General features: G+C 45.8%; 1 protein-coding gene across 1 annotated transcript in view; it reads left to right on the forward strand.

Moving 5' to 3' along the window:
- The window catches only part of SLX4IP (SLX4 interacting protein), a 616,355-nt gene that overhangs the window by 436,360 nt on the left and 153,522 nt on the right, over positions 1-26,473 (forward strand). Inside the window, exons 5-6 of the mRNA XM_086925435.1 lie at positions 2,605-2,682; positions 14,551-14,645. Coding sequence (XP_086781561.1) covers positions 2,605-2,682; positions 14,551-14,645 — 173 coding nt within the window. The remainder of the gene's footprint in view (positions 1-2,604; positions 2,683-14,550; positions 14,646-26,473) is intronic.

Genomic DNA, 26,473 nt, shown 5'->3' on the forward strand with positions numbered 1-26,473 from the left:
GAAAGGACTGTCTGGATAATGAATTATTGAGTGTTGGTGTTGCGTACCAATGAGCTGCAGGTATTAGCACAGTCCACCTCCCCTGAGTAGGCCTCATGCTGCTCTGATTCATTACCCTGAGAGTATTAAGTGCTACAATGGGGTACTTAGTTCCCAATACAGAGAGAGTTGCAGACTTATTACTTGTGAATGACTCCTATCTTTCGCAGCTATTAACCGAACTTTTACCTTTGGTTTGCACTGGCCATTGGTAATGAGGAACTCCGTCATTCCAGCTGAACAGTGTCTTTGGGTATCAAATGATGTCTCAAGTGTTTTATCGATTAATATCAAGACGTCAGGCCAAAGAACAGCTTTTAGTGGCATATATTTGTTTTGAAAAACGAAATGAGCAGTAGGCATAAGACAGTCACATGGAAGTTAGCTTGTAATTGGCTCTACGACTATAAGGCTAACCTTCCCTGCCTGCTTGATCATTATCACAGTCTACAGGAGTTAAGGTTGTAACACCAGCACATTAAGAAATAAAGTATTGGAAAAACTGTGCTTGACTTGATATTATTTTTTAGAGTTAAGTCTAACATGGGCCAAAAAGATTATTGGACCTGTCTTCGTCTGACACATGCAGTTATAAATTCACACTGCAGGTGCTCTGTTTTTAATCCTGGCACCAAGAACGAGTCCATAAAGCCATCTCTATCGCTCTCTGTAGCTAGTTTTAATTTCACTACCCTCACAGTTTGTATTTTTGTTGCGCTGCGCCCTCGACCCAACCAGTTATCTTTCTTCTCATTTGCAGGATTTTGTATGGCCTAACAGAGTAGGAATAAAACATCCCTGAGCTCAGAGAGGGAGTTGTAGCCCTTGGCGGGGCTAGGCTTTCCAGTCAAGAGGAGAATCCCAGATGATGAAGCATGCCACCTATGGTGGATGAGGTATTTCCTCCTAACAAAGGGATTCCCCCACAAGCACCTCGAGACAATCTTTAGTGTCTCTTTCATGTTTAGCTTGGTAATATTGTAGACCCAAGGATTTTTTGTGTTTAAGGTTAAAATGCTACCAATGGGTCTTATCTTTAAGATAGCAGTGTTGTATTTTGTTGTTTGGAAAAATGATAAACCCGATATTCAAGAATGTATAGGTGCTGTGTTCCACCAGCTTGCCAAGTTCTTGGAAAGCTCCCATAAGTGTAAATTACGATGATTTATGAGGCGTTTCAAGATGGGGAACATCCATATATACATCGTTGAATATTTCATGTGGTTAAACCTTTCAAGAATTTTGTGTAATAACAAGGTCTCGAGCAATTATCATGTACTGTGGTTATCAAGTACCTGATCGTACCCACTGTAACTTTAACAATTTGTGTATCGAGGATGCTCCTGATTAAACAATTTTGAATATTATATAATTTCATTACAACTGAGTTCTCAGAGTAGGACAATGGTGAGACTCTCAGTTTTTTAGGTCCTCGATAAAAGGTTCTTGGACTTTCTGAAGCAATATTTGTAAGTTAACTATTTGGGAGTCTTATTTGATTAGAAAGGTACCTGGACCCCCTTTTTCAACCACTTTAAAAATGTATTCATGCGGGCCATTGGTTTGATCTTTGACCTACTCTCGAGGTTTGGGAAAAAACCTTTGAATACTTTACTGGCGATTTATCTGGCAAATTGTTTGTCTGCAGTTGCTTTTGACAGTAACATTTGGGGTTACTCTGGTAGTACTATACTACAGACTGTGGAAAACAAAATGTGTTTTGAAAGTTCCCCAATCTTCTCCAGCGTATATTGCCCATCAAGAGCTGGGTCTTAATTATCGGAATAATTAGCCCTTCCTCTTTTATGAAGATGGATAAGTATTTGGTGGCAGCCTAAGATGAAATTGAATCAAGACATACTGCGGATTGTTTCTCTCTTGATAGGGTTCCGCTTATTCCCTTGTTATTTTTTATTGATAAAATGTTTGCACATTTGAGGCGCCGTGATCTATTTGTCAATCATAATAAAAGTGTTAAAACAGACCTGACCCGGAGAAGGAAAACTTTCATGACCTGACGCCAGGCTGAAATGGAGTACCTGGAATTTTCTACTCCCCCCTGTCTGAGCATATTTATCTCTGAAAACTGTTTTTCATGGTGAGGCTTATCTTACATCAGTGACTAACCCTAACCATTGTTTTTTGTTAACCCTATATTAGCCTCACTTAGCTAATTTATTGTTGTCCGTCCCAAAAGGATGGATGGATTAAAAAAAAATCTTGGTCCTAACAGCTGCGACCATGTTTTGTTACAAAATATAACCCATTGTTTGTTGTTCTGTGCTTTTGATGCCAAGCCTAGACGAGGTTTTATTATTACCTTTTTAAAGAGGTTTAATTGTATTGTAATCAAGTGCCTCTACCTATGATGTTTTTACAATTGTTAAATAAAGCTCTTACTTGTTACTCTGGTGCATGTATTTCTATCTTCAGATGTGAACGTGTGACGATTATTCGATTCTTGATTTTAGTAACTTTGTGTTTCTTAATGAATTGTGTTTGTAGGGACTTTACAATTAAGAATGATGATGAATCAATGATGTGGGGACGTGTTGTCTCTTACAGGCACCCGCTGTCGTATTGCTGCGTACTTCATGAAAAGATGGGTCAACCTCCGTTGCATTTTAAAACAGCAGTATCGTGGTAAGGTATATCTCAATTGAGTTCCCCATTTCCCGATCTTGTCTTTAATTCGCTTGCATCTATGATTTGTTTTGTGTTGTGAAATGAAGTAATTCACGGAGCTCTCAATTAATGCAAATGTCTAATGTGGTCTGCGTGGACTACCCCAGGGCAATCAGTTGGGTTGCACAAGACTTTTGTTTTTATGATCAGTTTTAATGTGTCTCCCAAAAGCGTTTGCCCTTTGCATCACTTTAGTGAATCAGTCTTTATAGTGTTTTGTAAAGTTAACTGCATGGTACAAGTGTATGCAAGCGAAAACATTTGTTCAGCCCACTGCCATAAATCCTCACAACACAGGTGGTCATTGAGCCAAAACCGTTTTCATGTTTCCCAAAGCTTACATGTTCTGTCAGGAAGTGACATCAGCTCATTGCAGCCAACATCAATAAAGAAGTAACAATAGCCACCCTTTGTTTTTCTTATAAATCCAAGGCTCAGCCTGGAGTAAGCTAGCAGGAGTTTCTCAGAAAATCCTAACTGTTCAAGTAGCATAAAATAATTAGGACCTTATCACGCAGAGAAGCTGTTTGCCATTAGGTTCACAAATCTGATTGCAAAGTCATGTTTGTGAAAATTGAGTTATGACATTGAAAGAGTATGGTGGAGGTAGAGAATGGCATTTTGTGACATGACTGAGATCGTAAACTCTATTGTAAAGCTGGGGCGATATCTGTACCACAAGTGAGTTACTTGTATACACACAGTACTTCTAACATATCTGTAAAAAGTGAGTAGGAGTAAAGGAATGTGATCCCTTAACATATACACTGTCCCTACCCATCCGATGAAACATTCTTGTTGCACGGTACTGAAAGTACACATGCACAAACTGCTCAAAATGTGCTCACCTGAGTAAGGCCATCTGGCAATTTTTGGACCAATAACTATCCTGCATATTAAAATATACCAATCCCTGGCTGCTGACTTTACAGCATGGGCTACACTGTGGGTTACCATGTGAAGAGTGCTAACTCTGGTAAATAGATTCTGCTACTAGGGAACTGAATATCAGCTATTCACTGTTGCACTACCTATGGGTGAAGTCCTCCTGCCAGGGTTTGAGAGGTCTGAGGAGAATCCTATTATCCAATTGTTAAGGGGGTTCTTGCAGCCCACCATTGCAATAACACCAGCCCAGGAATACAAAGGGATGACAATACAAACGGTGCTAGAATCTGGAACTTAGGACCAGGTGAACCCAGAATACATTTAAGCTCTTTGTGGGGTATCATATTTCCATTTACTAACTATGCACACAGCAAGAGCTGTAGCAAAACAGTTAGGCCAGTGTTTAGCCATACCTCAAATGCCTGTAAAAGCGTGCAGCATCACCAGGTGTGACATTGGTAAATCCCAACCCTCTGCTACCTCCATTTCTGTATGAGTTTCCTGCCAATATTGTGTTAGTCGTAGACGTGGCCATAAAATATGCAATATTTGCTTCTCCTTCTTGTCAACAACTCGAACAATTGTAATTAGGACTCCGGTTTAATCTGTGCCACTGTTGTAGTGCCCAGCGCCACCCATGTGTGACCTTGAAGACACTAAGCGTCAGTTTAATTTCTGTCAGCCTTTTTCCATGTACTCATGTTCCAGCAACCTTTGCCTTTGTTATCCAAGACCCTGAAATGTATGTATCGAGAACAAATGTTCTACAACTGTCCCGTATTACCCTGGCAGAACACCTCTATAAATATGTCTCAGTGGGTGAGGTAGGATGATCATATAGGGTTTTCACTCAGATCGATCTTAAATAGTGAGTTGGGTGCAAATGTCTCTACTTTTGATTAGCTGATAGATTGTAGTCCCTCATGAAGTAATTCACGCATGTTCCTTAACCCTGCACCAGCCCACAACTTCTACCCAGTAGCATAGACGCCTATTTTTAATTACATGTTCCTCCACAGTGGGAACACAGCATGCAAGTGTGCGTGTACCTTGAGCAGTTTATGTATCACTCGCTATGCTTGTCTTGTAGGGTCCAGTATCTGGTTATCTGCCCTTCTTAAGTCCTAGTATCCCCATAAACGAGCTCCTTGCTGTCCTCTGCTACTATCAATTATATCTCTATGATCAGCCATACTGGTGGTATGTCATATTGTTGGAATAATCGTAAAATAGGGTGCATGTCTATTAGCTAATTAATAAGAGTACTGATGAGGCATTCTTAAACCTCCAGTTTTCGAGGAGGCATATAAATCCGACCTTTACATACGGTTTATTGTCACCCAAGCGCAGTTTTAAGAGTTGCGTCTATATCCCTTAAGGGACCTAGAAATGGGCATTGTCAGCTTCCAAATATATAATTAAGCCTAAGGTGCCACATTCATTTTTACAATTTGTCCTCTTCCCCGTAACAACATGTGCAGCACCTTCCAGCTCTGGAAGTTGTCTCTCACTTTTTGAGTAAATATACTATGCGTTTCTACACATTACTAAGTAAATACAAACAAGATTTTTGGCTAAGGCAGCTCAGGGAACATTGGATGCCTTCCGGGCTATGGTAAGCGCACTCCTTTCTGCTCCTTCTGGCAGCTCTTGTGGTGTCAGCATACCATATTGTGATCAGTAGGAGTGAACAGGCCTTTCTACCTGTATCACTGGAGAAAAGCCTACAGTCTTACTCATTTAAAATTCTGCTGCTGTGTGCTTAACTCCCCGTGCATAGTACTGCACAGTGTGTGTGTGTGTGTGTGTGTGTGTGTGTGTGTGTGTTTATTATACATGTGCTGAGTGTATGTGTGCCTGTGAATGGCACAATATGTGGATTGTGCAGTGGGTGGGTGTTATTATCATGTTCCGGGTGTATGTGTACATGGGAAGGATATAGTGCGGTACAGTGCGTGTGTGTTATATGCATGTGCTGGGTGTATATGTGCTTGTGAAGGGTACAATACATAGAAGATGCTAGGTTCTATTTTCGGAAACCCAGGGTTAACTGGAGGAACATAAAGAGGTAGAGGAATCCCCCAGATACATTTCTAGATGGCTGCATTCCTATGTGCCAATTGGGCACATTGTAGGAAGGGAGAGCCAGGCTCTTCAGTACACTTCAAAATGTGCTCTTTGATTCCAAGAAAGGTCACTAGGAAGGGGCCTGGACACATCTCCGGAAGGATATGGGGCTGAAAAGAGAATCATAAAGAGTAGGGCTGAGGCCCTGGGGTAACCTTTTGGAAACACATATCACTGTGGCTTATCCAGGTGTGAACCTCTAGTCACTCCCATCGCCTGTGTTATTGGGCTACCAGATTTAGAGTCGCTCCTGCTGTGACAGACTACTTTCTGGAGAATGGGCAGGGTAGAGGAGAGGGCATATCAGAAGGAAGCAAATGGCGCCACATAAACTTCAAAGACTCAGACGCTTAATCACATTTGGTGTCTAAAAATGGACTATAAAAATGGGAGCTCGATGCCCCCAAAATTGTCAGTTGTCAATCAGCTAGTTGGGATGTGTGAGGAGGAAAAGCTCTGTAACTCCTGCATGTGACCAGGACAGGGGGCCGAGACACTTACTGGAGACAGCCACTGCAACTTCAGTAGCTGCGAAGGGAAAACTCTCAGAGACTCCAGGCTCTCATATCCTGCTGTAGATAAGACTGATTTACGAGCCAGATGGCCCCGTGGAGGACTTACCTGCTATATAGCGCTTTGGCACTGGAACATTTTTTACTTTAATGAAGAGACAGAGTGAGACTTCTCAGACTTGGACTATAAGTAAGGCTTACCTTAAATGTCATCTGTAGTGAATGAGGAATAACCACTACCACTAGCGAGAGGTGAGTGGGACTCGGGGAAGTTCTATAGTTTGCTGTGCTGTTACCTGGAAGGAGGAATCGCTGCTGCAGAAGGGAGGACCCAGTCAACACCTCGCGGAACCCGCTTCGCGGGTCCCGCATCGCCAAGGTCGCCCAGCCGAGTGTTGTTACCTGCAGGGTGTGTGCGCGAGTGACAGGGCTGCGAGCGCTGGGAACCGGGACTCACTCTCCCAGGAGCCCCGGCGATCCCGAGGCCAAGTCACCTGGCCCGCTCTCCCTGACCGCCCCGCCCCTCATGTTCCTCCCAACCAACGCCTACAAGAAGTGACGTGCCTCGCTGCGCGGGAGCGCGCGGGAGTGCCCGGGGCGAAGCCCGGGCAAAGGGCGGGCCCTCTGTGGCCCTCAGACGCACGAGAAGGTGAGGCGAGGCCACCCCCCTAAGGTTCGCCGTCTGGGATTAGTAAGGTACAGAACTCTATTAACCCTCATTACCCCCAGGTCTTCTGCCATCTGCCTGTGGATCCTGACACATATCTTGGTCAATTGACTCGGTCGTTTGTAAGAGGTAGGCATCATGGTAAGGAAAAAGCCCGCGACGGAGCCCCTCAACACAATGCTCTCATATGTGGTTCAAAAAGTCAATAAGATCAACAATGAGAGGAGGCAATCGCTAGGCTTGAGCCAATCGCCAGTTCTTCCGTTAGAAAGTCCGCCCGCAAGGGCAACTGCTCCAGAGTTACTGACCACACCGCCAGATTTTCCCCAGTCGAATAGCCTAGTTCATATCCCACAAGACTTGGCCAGCGATGTAGAAGATCCTCATGTTTTGGTTAACTCGTCGGCCAATAACGGCAACATCTCAGAGTATAATCACCAGTCATTTTCCATCGAGGAAGTACCGTCACCGGGGCAGCCCGTTCCACGGCCAGTGAGAACCTGTAGAAAATCTCACTCAAAGAGAGGGGGGAAACAACAAGGCAGGAGAAAGGCAGCTACACCACCCCCAAGACGTGAAGTGCAACAAATTGACTTCGATGCCGAAGCAGAATCCAGACGTATTATTGATGATGAACTCTTTAATCGGATCCAAGATATGATTGATATAAAAATTAGGACAATCATCAAGCCCTTGATTGGTAAACTGGACAAATTAACTTCGGAGGTTAAGAAGGCGGGGGTGCACAAAGTAATCTGGTGGTAGAGGTGGCCAATCTATCTGCTCTTGTCACAAAATTGGCATCGGGAGCCGTAGAGGCTCTACCAAATGAGAGTGTCCCACAGCCTACACTGCCACAGGGGCCCTTAGCAGTAGCTTCAACTCTATTAACGGCTCCCATTCAGGACCTAGCAGGCGGAGCCGCGCCGACATCATCATCAGGGGACATAATTGGGACAATACATGAGGATGTATCAGCCCAATTCATTTTGGAAGCCTCCCCAGTTTTGCTAGTACTAGCAAATGTCCCAGTCTTAGCACAAAACAAAATAGAATCGAAACAGGACTTGAAGGATAAAGCTCTTCATTGGCTTACCACAAACATGACCATGGCCCCCCAAGGGATGGATAGTTTAGCAAGGGATATTGTTATGACCAGGAGGGTACCTTGGATTTTGTCCAATCCCAAAAAATTTAAGGGGGGACTGTGTGATTATAAACTTTGCCAACACAGAAGTCCTTCCAAAAATTTTGAATAACATCTTCCCACCCCAAAGGCGGAGCGGCTCTATAGTCCCGCTCACCCTAAAATTCTTCTATAGTGAGGCTCAGCTCCCTACTTTTTCTAACCCTACTAGAGTTAGGAGAGCGAATAACGCCCCAAACTGGGAAGGCGGTTTTAGACATAGATTCCCCAACGAGCGCCCTGGGCCTATATTTAACTTTGAGCACGGAAGATCTAACCACGCGCATGAGTCAAATTTGTGGCCTCCCATGCCACCAGACCCTGCCGTCAATGGTTGGGGCCCGGGTTGGATGGGCCAAGATCCCATTGGGCGAATCAATAGGTTCGTACCATGGGCGAGAAACGACTACTTTCCGATACGCCCAAATACCCCTTTACCTATGTGGAACATCGCAGCTATGGGTCAAAGTCAGGCAGCTACCCCTTTTGATTGGGGGGGCGGATTGGGGAATAGGCATGCTCCCTTAGCGGATCTAAACAACTGCGATTGACTTAAACCTTGCAATGTCCGAGCAAGTGAGTCCATAGCTAGACCCGAAATAAACCTTAGCCAGTGTTACACCAATGATGATCCCCGCCGCCTGCTTACATTTTATGAAACACCTGAGAGTTATGTCTCGTTGGACAACCCTGGGCTATCATACCAGGGGGAGGGTTGCATAGCGTCAACCCTGAACATCGTTCCAACACAGAACGCACCTGAGGTAGCTCAGAACAAGGCGGTCAGATCCTTAAGCTTAGCTGAGGGGTGTTTGTTGGGGGAAAAAGAGCTGAGGTTACCTACCAACGCCTGTAAAATTATAACATGGAACATAGCTGGCTCATCTGCAAAACGACAGGACAAAGCATGTGTGAGCTTTATTTCTAAGCAACATATAATTGCCCTGCAAGAAACGTGGGACATATCGGCTAATTTCTGGTGGGATGGATTCACCTGCTTCTCTATCCCTGCAGTCCCTAGCCGCATGGGCAGAGCTAAAGGAGGTTTGGCCATTGTGTTTTCTCTAGATCTGAAGGGCACCTATAGGCAGATAAATACAGATTCCGTAAACATCCTAATGGTTGAAAGGATGACTAGTAACAATTGCAGGACGATATATATTAATTTTTACAACTCTAGGAATAGCGAGCACAGTGGGAGTAATGTCGCTAACCTAGATAATATCTTAAATAAAGTGTCTCAGAATATCTATTTAGTTTATGAGTTTATCCTATTAGGAGATTTTAATATTCATCTATGTAATTTGGGTTGTATGGGAAGAGGTGACGATGTAACTGAGGGGGGCGAGGAGGTTCCTCGGGGCCCCCACTTTGAACACTCTACAGAGGGGCCTGAGTTAGAAGAATTATTAGCAAACCATGACCTTTATGAACCCGATAAGGGCGTTAGGGCGCCAACCTACATTGGCAGTCACCATGGCTCAGTGATAGACTACATCTTTGTTTCACAAGGTATTTTAAACCGGTCTATGGTCTATTGTACAGTCATAATACCCTACAGTGACCACAACCCTGTACTACTTGAAGTGGCCTGGGGTGGCCAGATGGGAGCACCGCCAAAAGCACTTAAACCAGCACACCCCCTGAAACCCTGCGACCAAGACAGACGACTGAAATGGGCCAAAGTGATCCAGGATAATTTCTATGAAATAAATTTTCCAAAAATAAAGGACAAAGTGGCCATCTGTCAAAAATCGGGGGCGCAAGGTAAAGAAATTATAGAGGCTTTTGAGGAAATTTGTGGCCAGGTGGCTAAGGATCTTTTGGTCAAACCAAAAAAAGGATTTTCTGGAACAAAACGTTGGTTTGATTCTGCTTGTTCAAAAGCACACAGAGCATTGTTGACAGCGTTAAAAACCTCTCCCAGGGCTGGGGAGGATATTGTTAGATTAAGGAAACGCTACAAGGTTGCCATTAAGAACCGCAAAGAATCCCTTAAACGCGAAGCATGGGAAAATCTCCTCTCAGCTGCAGTACTGAAGGACAGTAAAAGATTCTGGGAGATCATTAGACAACCTTTATTTTCTGAAGACAATAATGCGCTTATGGACTGTGTGATCACCGACGACAAATGGCTAAACCACTTCAAAAATGTATATGAGGGTGGGTCCAAAGGAACTGCAGATGTTTCAGTACCTGCTATAGTGGCAGACCCGTTGGTCTTCAACCCCGAAGAAGTAGAAAAAGCCCTGATGGCCACAACAAGACATAAAGCTCCCGGCCCTGACGGTGTTCCCGCTGATTTTTTCATGTACTCTCCCAAACTGTGGTCGGCGGTATTGTCGAAAGTGTTTAACGCAGCCAACAACCATGTACCCAGTTCTTGGGCCACATCCACCATAGTCCCTATCTATAAAAATAAAGGCCAGCGAGATGATCCCGCCTCCTATAGGCCCATATCTCTTTTGGACTCAACAGTAAAAATATTAGGCAGAGTTCTTCTAGCCAGACTTAATGACAACGTTGAGAGCCGTGGAGGGCTGTCTGAACTACAATATGGATTCAGAGAAAAAAAGGGGACGATCGAACAATGTATAAACTTACATCTATTAATTTCTAAATATACAGTGGCAAAGGAGGGCTCCATGTTCCTTGCATTTATGGACCTCTCCTCTGCCTTTGATCTGGTGAATAGGTCGAAATTGTGGCAGTTATTGTTGGAGATGGGCATTGATGAGTCTTTGGTTGTGTTTATGGCTAAACTGCACCAGGAGCTTTTTGCAGCTGTCCGAGTCACAAATGATGGCAGACGTACCCCCCTGTTTAAATCCCTTAAAGGGGTGCGGCAAGGCTGTATTCTAGCCCCTGTATTATTCACCATCTACATCAACAGGCTGGGCAGTCACCTGCAGGGACAGGCAGCCGACGTTCCGCATGCAGGAGATGTGAAAATTCCAGCGCTCCTGTATGCGGACGATGCAGTGCTGATAGCCCGCACTGGGGTTGGCCTACAGCATCTCCTGGACGCTTTTGGTAGCTTCATGGAGACGCTGGACCTTAAGGTCAATGCCTCTAAATCACACACAATGGTCATGGGGCGTGAATGCAACAAAAAAAGACACAAAACATTTTTTTGCAGGGGAGTCCCGGTCACCAACGTGTCCACATTTCCATACTTGGGGGTAATATTTGACCAGAAAGGAACTTGGGGCCCTCAGATAAGAGCAAAAAGATTGGCGGTAATAAGATCCTCCTCAGCGGTTTTGGGCTTTGCTGGGAAGCTAGGGGCTAGGCCCATGCAAGCTCTTCTGAAAATCTACAAGAGCAAACCAGTGGCTATAGCGGCCTATGGTTCCCAACTGTGGGGTTACGTAAACCTGGATCCAATTCAGAGAGCAGAAAATAGATTCATTAGATCCTTGCTCTCAGTCCCGCAATCCACCCCAACGTATTCCATCCATAAGGAGGTGGGTCTGCCCCATCTGTCTGATACCCTGAGCCTTGCTCCGCTAACTTTGTGGCTGAAATTGTGGACAAATGATGACCTACCTCTGAACCACAAGATTTTGCACGATGTCTTATCTTTGGATAAATACACCAGTATCCCTTGGTTGGCATACGTAGCTAAAACCCTTGCAGATCTGGGTCGCCCAGATCTTTTTTTATCTCCGGAAAATATTAGGAGACAGGAAATAGTAACCATCAAAGAGTTATTTAGGGATAGGCAGGAAGCACGGAGGGAGGACCTCGAATTGTTGAAACCTGCAGTAAGGGCACATAACCTCCTGGTTTGTACACCCTCACTCGCCCCCTACTTGAACTTTGTCACATTCCCATATCACAGGTTTTTATTATCAAAGTTCCGATTTAATTTGATACATTTTTATTTAGGTTCATTTAAGACCTGGCAGAAGCCTGAGCAGGCCCCACCGTGCTGCTGCGACAATTTTTCGGTGCAGGATACTCTGCACTTTATGTTTTGTAGTATATACCATGAACATAGAAAGAAATATTTGTTGCCTATTTTGAAAAAAGCTGGTTTTGTCCAAGTAAGACCAGCCCTGCTCTTTCTACAACTACTACCTAACATACATGTTACTTTTTGTATGGCAAACTTTCTGGTAGCCGCAATGCGGGCGAAACCTGTTAGCCATAGCTTACTTTAAAACTTCTCTTGTTGTTTGAGCATGTTTACGTGATAGATTTGTATAGAAATATTTTATCCATGTCTAAAATTTTTCTTCTGTTTGTTTATTAGGTTTTTATGTGTGGGAAATGTAAATAGATGTATAGTAGGCATTGCATTGCAAAGTAATTATTTTTTTCTTTTATGTTCTTTGTATGACTTGTAATAAGTCGAATAAAGATATTCTGACTGACTCGGGGACCCGGTTATAAAACACTAGAGTCCTCACCTCAGGGGACTGTGTGTATTGTTTCTGAATGTTTTCTTTGGTGTTTAGATAAAATTTTGGAAAAAATATATAGTAGACAAAATATTGTGTCAAGCATATTGAGGACAAAAATATTGCGAAGATAAGTTTCTGTAGGTTAGCAAAAGTCTACAATATATAACCCCACATATATGATATATCGGCATGGTAGGTAGCTGTGGAGGTAAAAATATTAAAAGTAAATAGTAAAGAATGCGCACTTACCGTCTCAATATTTTGGTCATTGATATTTTTGACACGATATTCAGTCCACACAATATTTTTGTTTCTGAGATTCTGTCAGTGATCCATTGTATTTTACTCTGTGTTCATAAGTAAATCCTCCTTTTTTTTTTTTAAAAAAGCAAGTATTTGGCTGAACTGTCATTTGTTGCTGCTGCATTTTAACACAATTTTAGTTGTGAGCCTGTCTTCCCCCACCCTGCACCCCCATGCATACCTCCCACCAAGAAGCCATGGACTGCTTGACCCACTCCATGACTAACAGTTAAGTGTTATAAGGTTACTTCACCCAGTTACTTAAGATCCATAGTAGGTCGGGCCCCATGACGTCAGGATTTAATGGCCTCAGCCTTCGTGGTTGGCACCAATAGCTCCTGCTTCCCCCTTGGCCATCTGAACGGGGCCCTAAGAATAATAAATCCAAATAGTAAGAAAAATGGACATACAGCATAGATAACTGAGTACCAGTTTTTGATGATTTTTACATGTGAAGAGTTGTATTATTTTGTGTCAGTGTGTCGCAAATTAAAAAGATGGAAATGGGGAAGAAATCCAAATTTCAAAAATGCTATATTGGAAAGAAAACGATCAGGGTAGGCCTGGACAAATATTAGCATTGTTCAGAATTTAAGATTCATGGCTAGTCTTTGGTATAAATCCCATGCCCTAAATTGCCATGGTCCTAAAGCCATTCTGAACCCGTAGTGTCGCTGTGGCATAACCCTACCACTTTCGAGTCAGCCAGAATGGTTTAACCGAAATATATTTGATTGATTTGATAAAGCACTCACCTCAGTTAGCACTTATGGCAATATGAATACTGTTAAGTAACACTTTGGGGTCGATTCCGATGTCGTTCTGAAGGGCTCTGATTCAGATTCAGGTTTGCCGAATCCAATCCGGAGCCCTTGTTTCCGACCGAATCGTTCCCAGTTCCGAACGACCAAGTGCGATGCCTGGAAACCATTAGCGCTAACCGAATCGGTTCCGAAAGTCATTCGTACAGGACGAGCCTTCCGGATCTGATTCATACAGCTCCTTGGACTTGGTTCTCGAACGAGCGAAGATGAGGACAACCTTTCCGATTCAGTTTGAACGAAATAAATCTGCTTCGGGAATTGTTCTTTCAGGGCCCGTAGCAGGCCCCCCTTCACCTTGGGCCCTCCGAATCGTGCCAGTTGGGGTACCCATTGGTCCCCTCTTCCCACCCATGCACAGTTTTGCAGGGACCACGGGGTGCCCGCCACAGTGTGCATGCTTTTCTCCAACAACCCAATTTTTCATTGGGAGCCTGTGTTCGCGCTCAAAACACAGACTCCCATTGAAGTCAATGGGAGTCGGACCAAATCGTATCCGGATGCATCGTACTCACTCGGTCGGACTCCCCCGATCTGAGTCATCTGGAAAGCATTTCGGAACCGATTCGTTTGCAATGCATTCCGAACGAGATCAGGCCCCAAGTGTACATTGTATCAATCTTTAAAGAGAAAGTAGTTTATTTGGCCACTGAGATTCATTGTTTGACTTGTGTGTTGCGCTGTGGCTTCTACATCAGGTAAATTAATCTACTTGGCAATATTGGTCTTGGTGGCAGTCTGTGTTCCAAAATGCCTGCTTTTGATCTATCTTAGAAAGAGGATATGTAGGTTCTGTTAATTTAAACTCATAATGCCTCTTCTATTTGTTTGTTAGATTGTATTGTTATAATTTAAATTGGAATGCATTATTTTAAATAGTTGAATAACTAAACTTTTCATTAATCTTTTGCAGGCCTGAGAGTATTTCCATACAGATTTGTGGTCTGCACAAGCTTGCAGGAACCAGCTCTTGCTCTCACTCCCTGGGCTAGTGATAGCTTAACCATGGTATGTATGTTAAATGACTAAATCAAAAATAATCCAGTCTTATCGTGTGCGGTTTCCTTTCTCATTTGCATAGAAATTACTACTAGTAATACACAGGGAGCTCCTTAGCAGAAGTGATGCCTACATCAGCAGATGAAAATAATTTTTGTTATCTTGCTTCTGCCTTGTCATTGTACTCATATAACAAGAATTGAGGCTCTTTTTCTTACACACATTTATCACCTATAGGATAACACACATGTAAATTGGATGCACTGTTTAAGGTAGTACCGCATCAATGTGTATTTTGTACTTCCAATCAGGAAAAGAGTCTATTTTAGCTGATGGCAGGTGTTGACTAGTGAATTAGGTCTAAAACTTTTTGGTCTTAATCTAGAACATTCTAAAAGGCTTAATTGTGCAACGTTTACCTTTTGTCTCCTAGCTCTAAAAGGTATGACAATATTTCTATGTCTTCCTCTTCTTGGAGTGTTGAGAAATTATTATACTGGACTTTAGGCCTTATTAGTTCTTGGCCTGGGAAAGACTGCGCACATGCGGAGTCGAGCTGGCGAGATTTAATGAGATAGAGGATTGTTCACTACCAAGGTTAAGCCCCACCCCTCTTTTCCATTGGCTGGCGTCCTAAACGGTGGCCAGCCATTGGAGAAGAGGCCCTAATGACGTGCTTCTTCTTCTGTAAGCCCTGTCCTTTTCAGACTGGCTTACTTGACTTACTGGTGGCGTAAAAGGTTTCTTATCGTCTTTATGGGGCCATCTGTTTCGCCCCATGAAAAAGATAAGGAATCTTTTACTCCAGCAGTAAGTCGGGCCCCAACGCTCCCTCCTCGCGTGAACTTTGTTGCCCCCCTCCCCGCTCTTGCTAACATGTTCCGCTGCATGATTGTAAAAAGGATTGACTTGCTGTGCGCTAATCCCCCGCTACCACAGGCATAGTGTGCTGGAGTGTGGCCCGCATCCTGGCTCAGCTGCCGCCCCCCTCCGTGCCAAGTGCTGCAGACAACGGGCACCCCGATCAACCCCACACAACATGCCCACCAAGCCCAAATTCGCACCCATGAGTGAAGCACTCCTGCAGTCCGCCGACGGCGGCCTCCTGCACACCTTTCAGTGCGGAGTCAGACACCTTCACCAGAGGACGTGCCAGCCCTCTCTGCAGCTGCGGGCCCGGAGCTCTCCCACGCCTTGGCCCATCCGCAGGGAGCTGCGCAGTGTGGGGGGCCTTCCAAACGGCAACCCATAAGGGGAACTGGTCCGCGACACTCGCCCGCATTCCCCGCCCTCCGGAACCCAAATGCTCTCACCCCAGACCAATATGCAGCCACGGCCATGGCAACCACAACTCTAAGCAACCAACCAACCCGGCAGCCTCCAACAGCACCCCACGTCTCCTTGCAATGCCTGCCAACCCAAGCATCGCTTTCTCAGAGCCCTGCAGTATTTCCATTCGAGTGTGGCCCGCATCCTGGCCCAGCTGCCACCCCGCGCGGTCCCATGCCCACCCCACACGACACCCGCAAAGGGCTCCCATTCCACACAAAGAGCACGCCCAACCCCCCTAACCAAGGACTCAGTCAGCGCCTCCGTGCCAAGTGCTGCATACAACGGGCACCCCGATCACCCCAACACACAACGTGCCCACCAAGCCCACATTCGCACCCATGAGTGAAGCACTCCTGCAGTCCGCTGATGGCGGCCTCCTGCACACCTTGCAGAGCGGAGTCTGACACCTTCACCAGGGGGTGCGCCATCCCTCTCCACAGCTGTTGCCCCGGAGTGCTCCCACGCCTGGGCCTGCCCGCTGGGAGCTGCGCAGTGTGGGGGGCCTCCCAAACAGCAAACCTTAGGGTAACTAGTCTGAGACAATCGCCCGCATTCCCTGCCCTCGGGAACCCAAATACCCTCATCCACAGACCAATATGCAGCCACTGGCCACGGCAACTACAACTCTAAGCAACCAACCAACCCGGCAGTCTCCAACAGCACCCCGGGTCTTTACGAGAGGCCCCCCCGTGGCCGCCCCCCGATGACCCGACAGCGCTTAACCCCTGGTCCACGGTCCTTCCCCGTGTGCGGCACAAGACCTCTTTCCCCTCAGACTGCACCACCATTCAAGCCGCAATGAGCCCTGCAGCTGCCCGTATATCTCCATCCCCCCGTACCTCGACCGCCCAGAACCAACCCCCAATAGCGCCATTCCAGACCCCCACCGACCTGCGCAAGCACCAAGGACACCAGCGGCTCCCCCATCTTTCGAAGCCCCTTTCTGCCGTTGATAGTCAGTTGATATTTTAGGTAGTGACTAACAAACTTTAATTTCCCTTCTGCCGTAGCCCAGCTCAATGCTTGCTATGCCACCCAATCTTTTAACATTTGCTGTGTTATGTGCTTGAATTGCCCACTCTATGCACCCTCCGCACTCTCGGCTCCAGCAGCCCCACCAGGGCACAAGTCCAAAAAACAGAAGTGGGAGGACGCTGTCACCAGAAGTGACATCACGAAAGGTGGCTTGCCCTTTCGGGCTCATAGCCTCCCCTCGCCCACCCCATAGATGCGTTTGCATGTTGTAATGTATGTGTTCTTGTAAAGCGCACTGCTGCCCTGAGGCGTCGTGGCGCTGTAGACCGCTGGGGAACCCGTCCTGGCTATCCCTGTGAGATGGTCCCTACTGGGTATCTCCAAGGTGAAACCAGGCATCCCCGGTGAATGTGGGGGGCCGTTGTAGAGATGAGGCAAGCTAATGCCCAGATTGCCGAGTGTGATCCCTGGTTAGAGTAGGCACCGAGGCGAGAATTATTGAGTCCGCTGACCCTGGTCCACGACCCTGCCGCGTCGGGAATTGAACCCTGCTTCCGGGCCGTTCTCTGCTTCCGGGTCTGCCGCCTCTAACCAGTGAGCCACACCACTCCACCATGTTGAGAAGCCAGCGCGTGAGCAGCATTCTGAATGGGCTCCGAACTCGTCTCAGAGAGGCCAAAGAGTGAAGTCCAGCTGTTTGGCAGGGGGGAAGGCGCCCACCCGGTAAAATAAGTGGGGGGACGTCGTCAACCCAGTTGGTACCCCGACTCGAGACCTGAACCCCACTCGCCCGCTGCCCCGTGCCTCTCCCCCACCCGCTCACTCCTTTATCCACTGCACTTGTTAGAGGAATATGCATGCATCCTGTTGTTTCTCGACCTGCACCCCACACTTTTCTAGCACAGGCAGCGAAATGTAATGCAATAGGTCTCGCATTTGCGAGAGATTAAGCCATTGGCATTGTAAATGACAATGCCATTTATTTATCTGTTTTCAAAACCAACACATAAATTGAAAGTTTGACATTTACAATGACAATAGCTCTAACTTTTGCAAAGTCGAGACCGTTGCATTGTAAATGCGTGTTTATAGTTTTAGGAGATGGGGTAATCTGTCACAAACACGGTTCAGTCTGCCGTATTACAAGAACATTATAACATATGACACTTGTAATTAGGTGTATTGGGTTGTTTATCTGGTTTTGATCACGTCGGTCTGACTCTGCCCAAAGTCCTTTATGATATCTACTCAACTGTGAGGGGTAAAAGTTCTACTCATCCATTGTATTTGCTTTGGAGATAGAGAGACAGTTTAACAGATTTTGAAGTGTAATCTATTAAAACACGTGCCTATTCTTTGCCATTTGCCCCACCTGAAGCATTCTCCAACTTTTAAATTGTAATGTGGGTGGAGCTGCTAGAGTTCGTTGCCCACACTGGTAGAGAACCATGCAGGGAATAAGGTTCTTAATTTAATGAAGGCATGGAAAAAGCAAGACCTGCTCTTATAATTGAGTGTTCAGTCTCACTGGCACAGCTGTTCAGGGGATGCCGATATGCTTCAACACAAAACACCACCCATCATTTTTTTATTCTTGGCAAGTATAATATGGGATAGAACCACATGTTAATGATATAATTACCCAAATGCTGATTCATGTAATACCTTTCTGCATTGTTTGGACGACATAAAGCAAGGATTGCCAAAAATTCGAAGACTACCTGCTGCACGTGCTGACACTTGATTGTAACAATTGGCACAGGCAAGAGAGCTATTTCAACTTTTCTTCCAAGAATCTTTGTCACCTACATTAAGACATGCAAAAGATTATGTAGGCTTCCTTGCAGAGATCACTGTGCTAATAAATATCAGAGTTCAATGAGCACATATCTTTACTGCCAACAGAGTTCCTTCATTTTGTCATTAATTGAGTTCGTAGTCAGTAGCGAGCATTTCTATGAATCAGGGAGATCCAGGTTTGATTCAGAAGTGCTGGACTTGTGCCAGATTTTCAGGATAACCATTGTTTATGTGCTTAGATTTTAGTTTATCGGCATGTAAAGTTCTTTTTGGTGGATATACTGGAAGTCTGATATGGATTTCGTCCTTCTGAACCTTTGTTTGGCACCCTGTTTTAAATCGTTCATTTTAGACTTGCATTCTTCATTTTAAAGTGCCATTAACAACGGTAAATGCACTTTATATACCCCATAGTTTATATCCATAAACTCCTAGATATAATAGGCTATCAAGCTATTCATATAGCATTATGAGGTCAAAGATTCTTCTACAGTTTAACTACGTAACATGAAATAGGTCTTACAGGTAATGCCATTTTTAGGTCGAGGCTAAGGGAGGCGCTCATGCGCTGTTTGCTCTGCGAGGCATGCTGTATTAGGGTATCCACTGGAAGCACCTTCCACTCTCCGCCCATATTTGTCATTGGCATGTGTCTTTGTCCTTCATAAATGATGGCTTCCGATTCGTTAGTAGGCTTGTTTGTCCCTCCTTGGTACCTTCTTTGTCTGCATTTGTTACCCCCCATAACGACTGGACTTTTTACTTGGATAGTTACACAGTCGGCGTTATATGTGGGTGAGCACTATTTGTTTATTGACTATGGGGACAAACAGTGGCGGCTGTTTGTATTTGCAGCCACCCACCTGTTTTCGTATACAGCGCTATGCCAGTCTAACTTTTTAGCGGCTGCCCCTACCCCCACAGCACTCACTGCATAATTGCCAAGCTTTTGAAAATGATTACTACATGGACTTCATGTTCTTTCACCTTTTGTTTTTTTTAAAAAACAATTTCCATGTTGAGAGCGGCGCCCGCTTTAGTGACACTGCGCTCAGTTTAATTGTTTTTGTTTTAACTTTAATGATGAGCGTGGCGCCCGGTTCAGGGACACCGCGCTCTGTTTCTTTTTTATTTTTTTTACTTGATTGGTGACACTGCGCTCTACAATACAATAGGTCTGCTTTTGCTCAAATTTGACCTATTGGAATTGTAAATGACAATGCCTTTTTATATTATAAAAGGCATTGCCATTTACAATGCCAATAGTGCAAAATCTCGCTATTGCGAGACCTGTTGCATTGTAAATGCTTGTTTACTGTACCAAAATTTGAGGTAATTGGCCATATGCTGTAACCTATTTGATGCCTTATTCCACGACACAGTCGGAAGTTGGCTAGCATTGTGTTTGTGGTTGAGACAGTACTATGGTACATAGCACTCTTGGCTTTACTGTAGAACCTGAAGTGTTCGGCATTGTGCTAACAATTGTCATTACTTCACTAACAGGCCCACATTTTCACTGAACTGTAAGTGCTAAATTATCACCACCACAGTTCATCCGAATCTTGAGGCAATCCGCATCTGGAGGGCCTCCGGGAGGTATACACTGTCTTTCTCAGTACTTCAACTTGAATTTATATAGACTTCCGTGTGTCTTGTATTGGTAGTCAATGCAGAAGGTTGCACCCTCCTCACATCCTTTGTAGAGTGTTTCATGGCCCTTAAATAACCTACTCAAGCTCAGATCCAAATAGTTACCTAGAACATGTGCTTCCAGAGAGATCACCAGGTCTTTGCCCCTACTAAGCCGTGGACCAGCTACAAAAATTCTCAGGGAGGGATTTACATCCAAATACAACACATAGGAAACAAATGTGGAGACAATCTCCATTTAACATTCTCTCAAAATATTTATAGTCTGGTTAGTTTTAAAGACCATTTGTTCTACATCTCTGACATTAGCTCGATAAGGGCACCTCCGTTGTTTCATGTCAGATGTAGTGTCTAAGGCAATAGAAGGCGAACAGCTTTATGTTAATATTTTGGAGTTCTAGGTAGTCTTTTTAATCATAAGTTGGTTTCTCACATTCCTCTTGTTAAATGAAATATGTTTTACACAGATAACAAGCATTCGGTTTACATTTTTTACTTATCCATAATAACGTCTGAAGAGCATTTCATTTTATGAGAGTAAAGACCATGAAGGTAGGTGGGCTCCGCGTGTCTTATCAGGAGCCTGTCCTTACTTAGCAGGCCATGCAAGTATTAATGCCTTCGCCTTGCAGACCTTTACTTTAAAGTACATTTTATTACATTGCACATGTTAACGATTAGGTTAAGTATATTGTTAACTTATTAGCAAAAGTTTATTTTAATTTCAATAATTTCAATTTACATTGTAAGTTTTAAAAAATGGTTTTGTAAAAATAGGTTTAATTAAAACTAAAGAAATTTAATCTGTAAATAAAATCAAAACGTATGTATATTTTTATATGTATAATCATTTGGTTTAATGTATATTTTGAATGTTTAGGGTTTGGAGTGGGAGTGGGGCCTGGGTTTTGGTGAACTTTCAGGGATTTCAGGAGTGTTTGAGTATAAGGTATTATGGGCATTTGGGGTTCAGGGATGTTTTTTATGATATTGTGGTATGTTTAGGGTTCAGGGACAGATTCCTGGGCCGGGTAGCGATTTTTTAGTGTTCAGGGGTGGGGGTGGGTTTAGGGCTGGAGTTTTTTTTAGGGTGTGTTTTGGTGTAAGGTTTCAAATTTTGTAGAGTTAAAGCATGGGTACTCACTAACTTTCTCTCTGGTGCCAAATTTACAGTGTGGTCTGTCGCCAAGGGCCGCACCGGTGGGGGCAGGGCCAGTGGGGGAGGGGGCGGGCTAGAGCTACAAACAAAACTGTGACCATGAGGTAGATCGCGGGTCCCTGCAGCGGACGCCTTCGTCCACTGAGCCACCAAACCCGGCATACACACATCTCTCTCTCTCTCTCTCTCTCTCTCTCTCCTCTCTCTGTCTTCCTCTGTCTGTCTCTCACTCCCTGTCGTCCTCCTCCCTATGTCTCCGTCCCTCTGTCTTCCTCCCTCTGTCTGTCTTCCTCCCTCTGTCTCCCTCCCGCTCTCTGTCACCATCTCCCTCCCTCTGACTCCCCCCCTCCCCCTCTCTCTCTCTCTCTCTCTCTCTCCCTCTCTCTCTCTCTCTCTCTCTCTCCCCCTCCCCCTCCCCCTGTCTCACTCCCTGTCTCCCTCCCTCTCTCTCCTCTCTGTCTCCCTCCCTCTCTCTCCTCTCTCTGTCTCCCTTCCTCTGTCGTCCTCCTCCCTCTGTCTCCGTCCTTCTGTCTCCATCCCTCTGTCTCCGTCCCTCTGTCTCCGTCCCTCTGTCTCCGTCCCTCTGTCTCCGTCCCTCTGTCTCCGTCCCTCTGTCTCTGTCCCTCTGTCTCTGTCCCTCTGTCTCTGTCCCTCTGTCTTTGTCCCTCTGTCTCTGTCCCTCTGTCGCCCTCCCTCTCTCTGGCTCCCTCTGTCCCCCTCCCTCTGTCTCCCTCTCTGTCTCCCTCTCTCTGTCTCCCTCACCTTCCCTCTATCACCCTCTGTCTACCTCCCTCTGTCGCCCTCCTCCCTCTGTCTCCCTCTGTCTGTCACCCTCTGTCTCCCTCCCTCTGTCTCCCTCTGTCCCCCTCCCTCTATCCCACTCCCTGTCTCCCTCCCTCATGTTCCTTCTGTCTCCCTCTGTCACCCTCTCTCTCTGTCTCCCTCCCTCATGTTCCTTCTGTCTCCCTCTGTCACCCTCTCTCTCTGTCTCCCTCACCTTCCCTCTATCTCCCCCTGACTCCCTCTGTCTCTCTCTCTGTCGCCCTCTCTCTCTCCCTTCCTCTCTCTCTCGCCCTCTCCCTCTATCTCCCTCCCTCTATCTCCCTCCCTCTGTCACCTTCCTCCCTCTCCCTCCCTCCCTCTGTGTGTCTTCCTCCCTCTGTCTCCCTCCCTCTCTCTGTCACCATCTCCCTCCCTCTGTCTCTCTCTGTCTCCCTCCATCTCCCCCGGTCTCCCTACCTCTGTCTGTCACCCTCTATCTCTGTCCCTCTGTCTCCCTCCCTTTGTCTCCCTCCCTCCCTCTGTCTTTCTTTATAAAGTTTTATATAGCGCGAACAAGATCCCGAAGGATATCAGAGCGCTTTACAAATGATGGAAGGAAGGAAATAAAAGCAATGACGACATCGAGTAAGAAGTACAAAAGGGGGTGGTGATGGACGGAGCATCTGAATCAATCAAACACTCACGCCAGTCAAAAGATCTGGGTTCGATCCATCACCATTCTTTAGCCCACTCTGCCACCCCAGTTCAGACATGGCTATATGCAAATCAGTCTGACCCTGTGCCTCATGGGAACAGTCCAGCCCGAACTGCCAAGCCATGTCTTCCCTGGGCCGGAAACAAGCTTCCGAGGACCGGTTTCTGGAATTCCAGCCGTCTTCAGCCCGGCTTGCGTGAATCCAGTGGCAAAGTGAGCAAGGGACTCACGTCTGAACATACCCTGCCACACTTATGGCGGCCAAAAGCAGTACAAAAGGGGGTGGTGATGGACGGAGCATCTGAATCAATCAAACACTCACACCCAGTCATAAGATCTGGGTTTGATCCATCACCGTTCTTTAGCCCACTCTGCCACCCCAGTTCAGACAGTCTTCCTCTATCTCCCTCTCTCTGTCTCCTTCTCCCTCTCTCTGTCTCCTTCTCCCTCCCTCTGTCTCTCTCTGACTCTCTCTGTCTCTCTCTGTCTCCCTCCCTCTGTCTCCCTCTTCCTCCCTCCCTCTCCCCCGGTCTCCCTATCTCTGTCTTCCTCTGTCTGTCACCCTCTGCCTCCCTCTGTCTCCCTCTCCTTCTGTCTCCCTCTCCCTCAGTCTCCCTCCCTCTCTGTCTCCCTCTCTCTGTCTACCTGTCCCTCCCCCTGACTCCCTCCCTCAGTCTCCCACCGTCTCCCTCCCTCTGTCTGTCACCCTCTGACTCCCTCCCTCTGTCTCTCTCTCTGTCTCCCTCTCTCTGTCGCCCTCTCGCTGTCGCCCTCTCGCTGTCGCCCTCTCGCTCTGTCTCCCTCTCCCTCTCCCTACCTTCCTCTATCTCCCTCCCGCTCCCTCTCCCTATATCTCCCTCCCTCTGTCTGTCTCCCTCTGTCTGTCACCCTCTGTCTCTGTCCCTCTGTCTCCCTCCCTCTGCCTGTCTCCCTCCCTCCCTCTCCCTCTCCCTCTCCCTCTATCTCCCTCCCTCTGTGGTCTTCCTCCCTCTGTCTGTCTCCCACTGTCTGTCTCCCTCTGTCTGTCACCCTCTGTCTCTGTCGCTCTGTCTCCCTCCCTCCCTCTGCCTGTCTCCCTCCCTCTGCCTGTCTCCCTCCCTCCCTTTGTCTCCCTCTCCCTTCCTCCCTCCCTACCTCCCTCCCTCTCTGTCTCCCTCTCTCTGTCTCCCTCTCCCTCCCCCTGACTCCCTCCCTCTGTCTGCTCCCTCTCTGTACCGCTCCCTCTCTATCTCCCTCCCTCTATGTCTCCCTCCCTCTCTGTCTCCCTCTCTCTCTGTCTCCCTCTCTCTGACTCCCTCCCTCTGTCACCTCACCCTGCGTGTGTGTCAGCCCAGGCTGAGACAGCTTCCCGGGCACACACACAGCCGCACCAGAGTACTTTACAGGTCTTTAAAGACCATTCACTTGTTAATGAGGCTTTGTTGTATTTCCCCGCTTCTTAGCGTCCCTGCATCTCCACTCTGACTATCGCTGGAATCGCCGGGCCCCCACAGAGCAGTTTCTCTCAGAGTCGCGCTGCTGCAACCGGCAGTGTTTGCGGACACTCTTTAAAAGAAAAATTAAAAACATAGGTACGATGTCTGCAAGGTCCGCGGGCCGTCAAGGCAGGCTTGCCGGGCCGCAGGTGGCCCGCGGGTCGTACAATGAGTACCCGTGAGTTAAAGGATTTGATTTTTATGGATTTATGGGTTTTTAAATTTAAGGAATGAGTAGAGTTTAGGCTGTATTGCGTTTATGATTTAGGCGTGAGAATTGGTTGAGGGTAAAGGAGCTAACTTCAGTTTTGTGAAAGCATTTTTGTATGTATTGGTTTTCAGGTATATGTTCATAAGGGTTAATGGTATTTTTGTGATCATTGATGGGTGGAGTTTTAAGGGTAATGGAGTTTTAAGGTTCATGCATGGGATTGGATTCAGAGTAAAATATTAGATTTAGGTTTTTGAGGAGTGTTTTGATATTTATTTTTTATGTTTCAGGAATGTTTTTCTTTAGGGTTTTTGGGGTTCAGAAATTATTTCTTAGAAATCAATTTATTATTATTTGTTTTTTTTAATCCTCATTAGCCTTTACGCCACCCATGTTCAAAAAACGACACAATACCTTCTATAGGCTTTTTATCTCCTATACCAGCTTTACAGAGTAGGGCTTGTGCAACTTACCAACAGGTGCCAAGCCTCTCAGTTCATACCGATCTGGGATTCCGAGGCCACAGCCCCCTGGCAGCCGCTACCTTACCTGTGTATCCCTCTTGAGGGAGGGAAAACAGACGGCGAGATAGGCCAAGACATTAATCATTGGATTGGTATTAACAGGCCATATTCACGACCCTATTCCCCCCTCTTAACCAAAATGTTGTAAAAAAGGTAACCAAAATCTGTGCTTTTTCCTTTTCTGATCCAAAGAGTCTAATTTAGCAAAATATCTCATAGCTTTCACCCATTCCAGAAGTGTTGGGGATATAGGCAACACCCATAATTTACAGATTTCTCTGCGGGCAAGCAGACCTCCATAAAACACCAACTTAACATTATCATTAATATTCTTATTCTGCAAATCATATCTTCCAGTAATAATTAGTTCAGGGCTTACCTCAATATTCAGATCAACTGCCCGTGACAAGCTTTTACTTACGGCCTCCCAGAACTCCATAATGCTTGGACAGTCCACAAACATATGCAAATCATCCACATTGATACTTCTGCATTTAGGTCATTCCACCACGCCACCAGCCTTGAATTTCGAGAGTCTAGTGGGAGACCAATATGCTCTGTGGATAGTGAACAAAAGATTTCGCCTTAAATTTGCAGACTTGACTATTTTATATAGCATAGTCATCGCTACTTGCCATTGATCTTCCGTAGCGATGTCCGGCAAGCAATCACCCCACAGAGCCTCTGGAAGCAGGAACCAGCCATCCTCCAACTCCAACATTGCCAATTCCATAGAGCAACTTCTTTCTTGTAGACTTGATTCGAAAAAAGTTTATCTTCGAAGTCATTCTGGAGGCCGACCACAACACCCATTTTACTTGCCCAGCTTTCTATCTGTAAATATTTGAATTTTGAAAACCCTTTCCCCCTGGTGGCTTCCCCCTGTCCCCTATCAGTCAATTTTCCGTCAGGGAATAGATTACCCCAAGTCTGTAAACCTGCAGCTCTAAGCGGCATAGCCAATGCATCCTGAGACCAGGGGGGTGAGCCTGGGGCATCCCAAATGGGAGCCCTATATCCATAGTAAGAAATTTTTAGAGCTCTCCTGATTTTATACCAGAGCTCTGCCGCTTCCCGCAAGATTTTCAGTCTTACTTTCTTGAAAAACTTTGGATCAGAAAATTTACACAAAAAATGTCCTCATTGTAGTTGCTTTTCTTAAGCATAGCCAAAAACATATTTCCAATAGCTGTGGCCATCGGGACACCCAGTAATATCCTAAAGTTCTTTA

This window comes from Lissotriton vulgaris, chromosome 6, assembly GCF_964263255.1.
Source record: "Lissotriton vulgaris chromosome 6, aLisVul1.2, whole genome shotgun sequence".
Classification (NCBI taxonomy): domain Eukaryota; kingdom Metazoa; phylum Chordata; class Amphibia; order Caudata; family Salamandridae; genus Lissotriton; species Lissotriton vulgaris.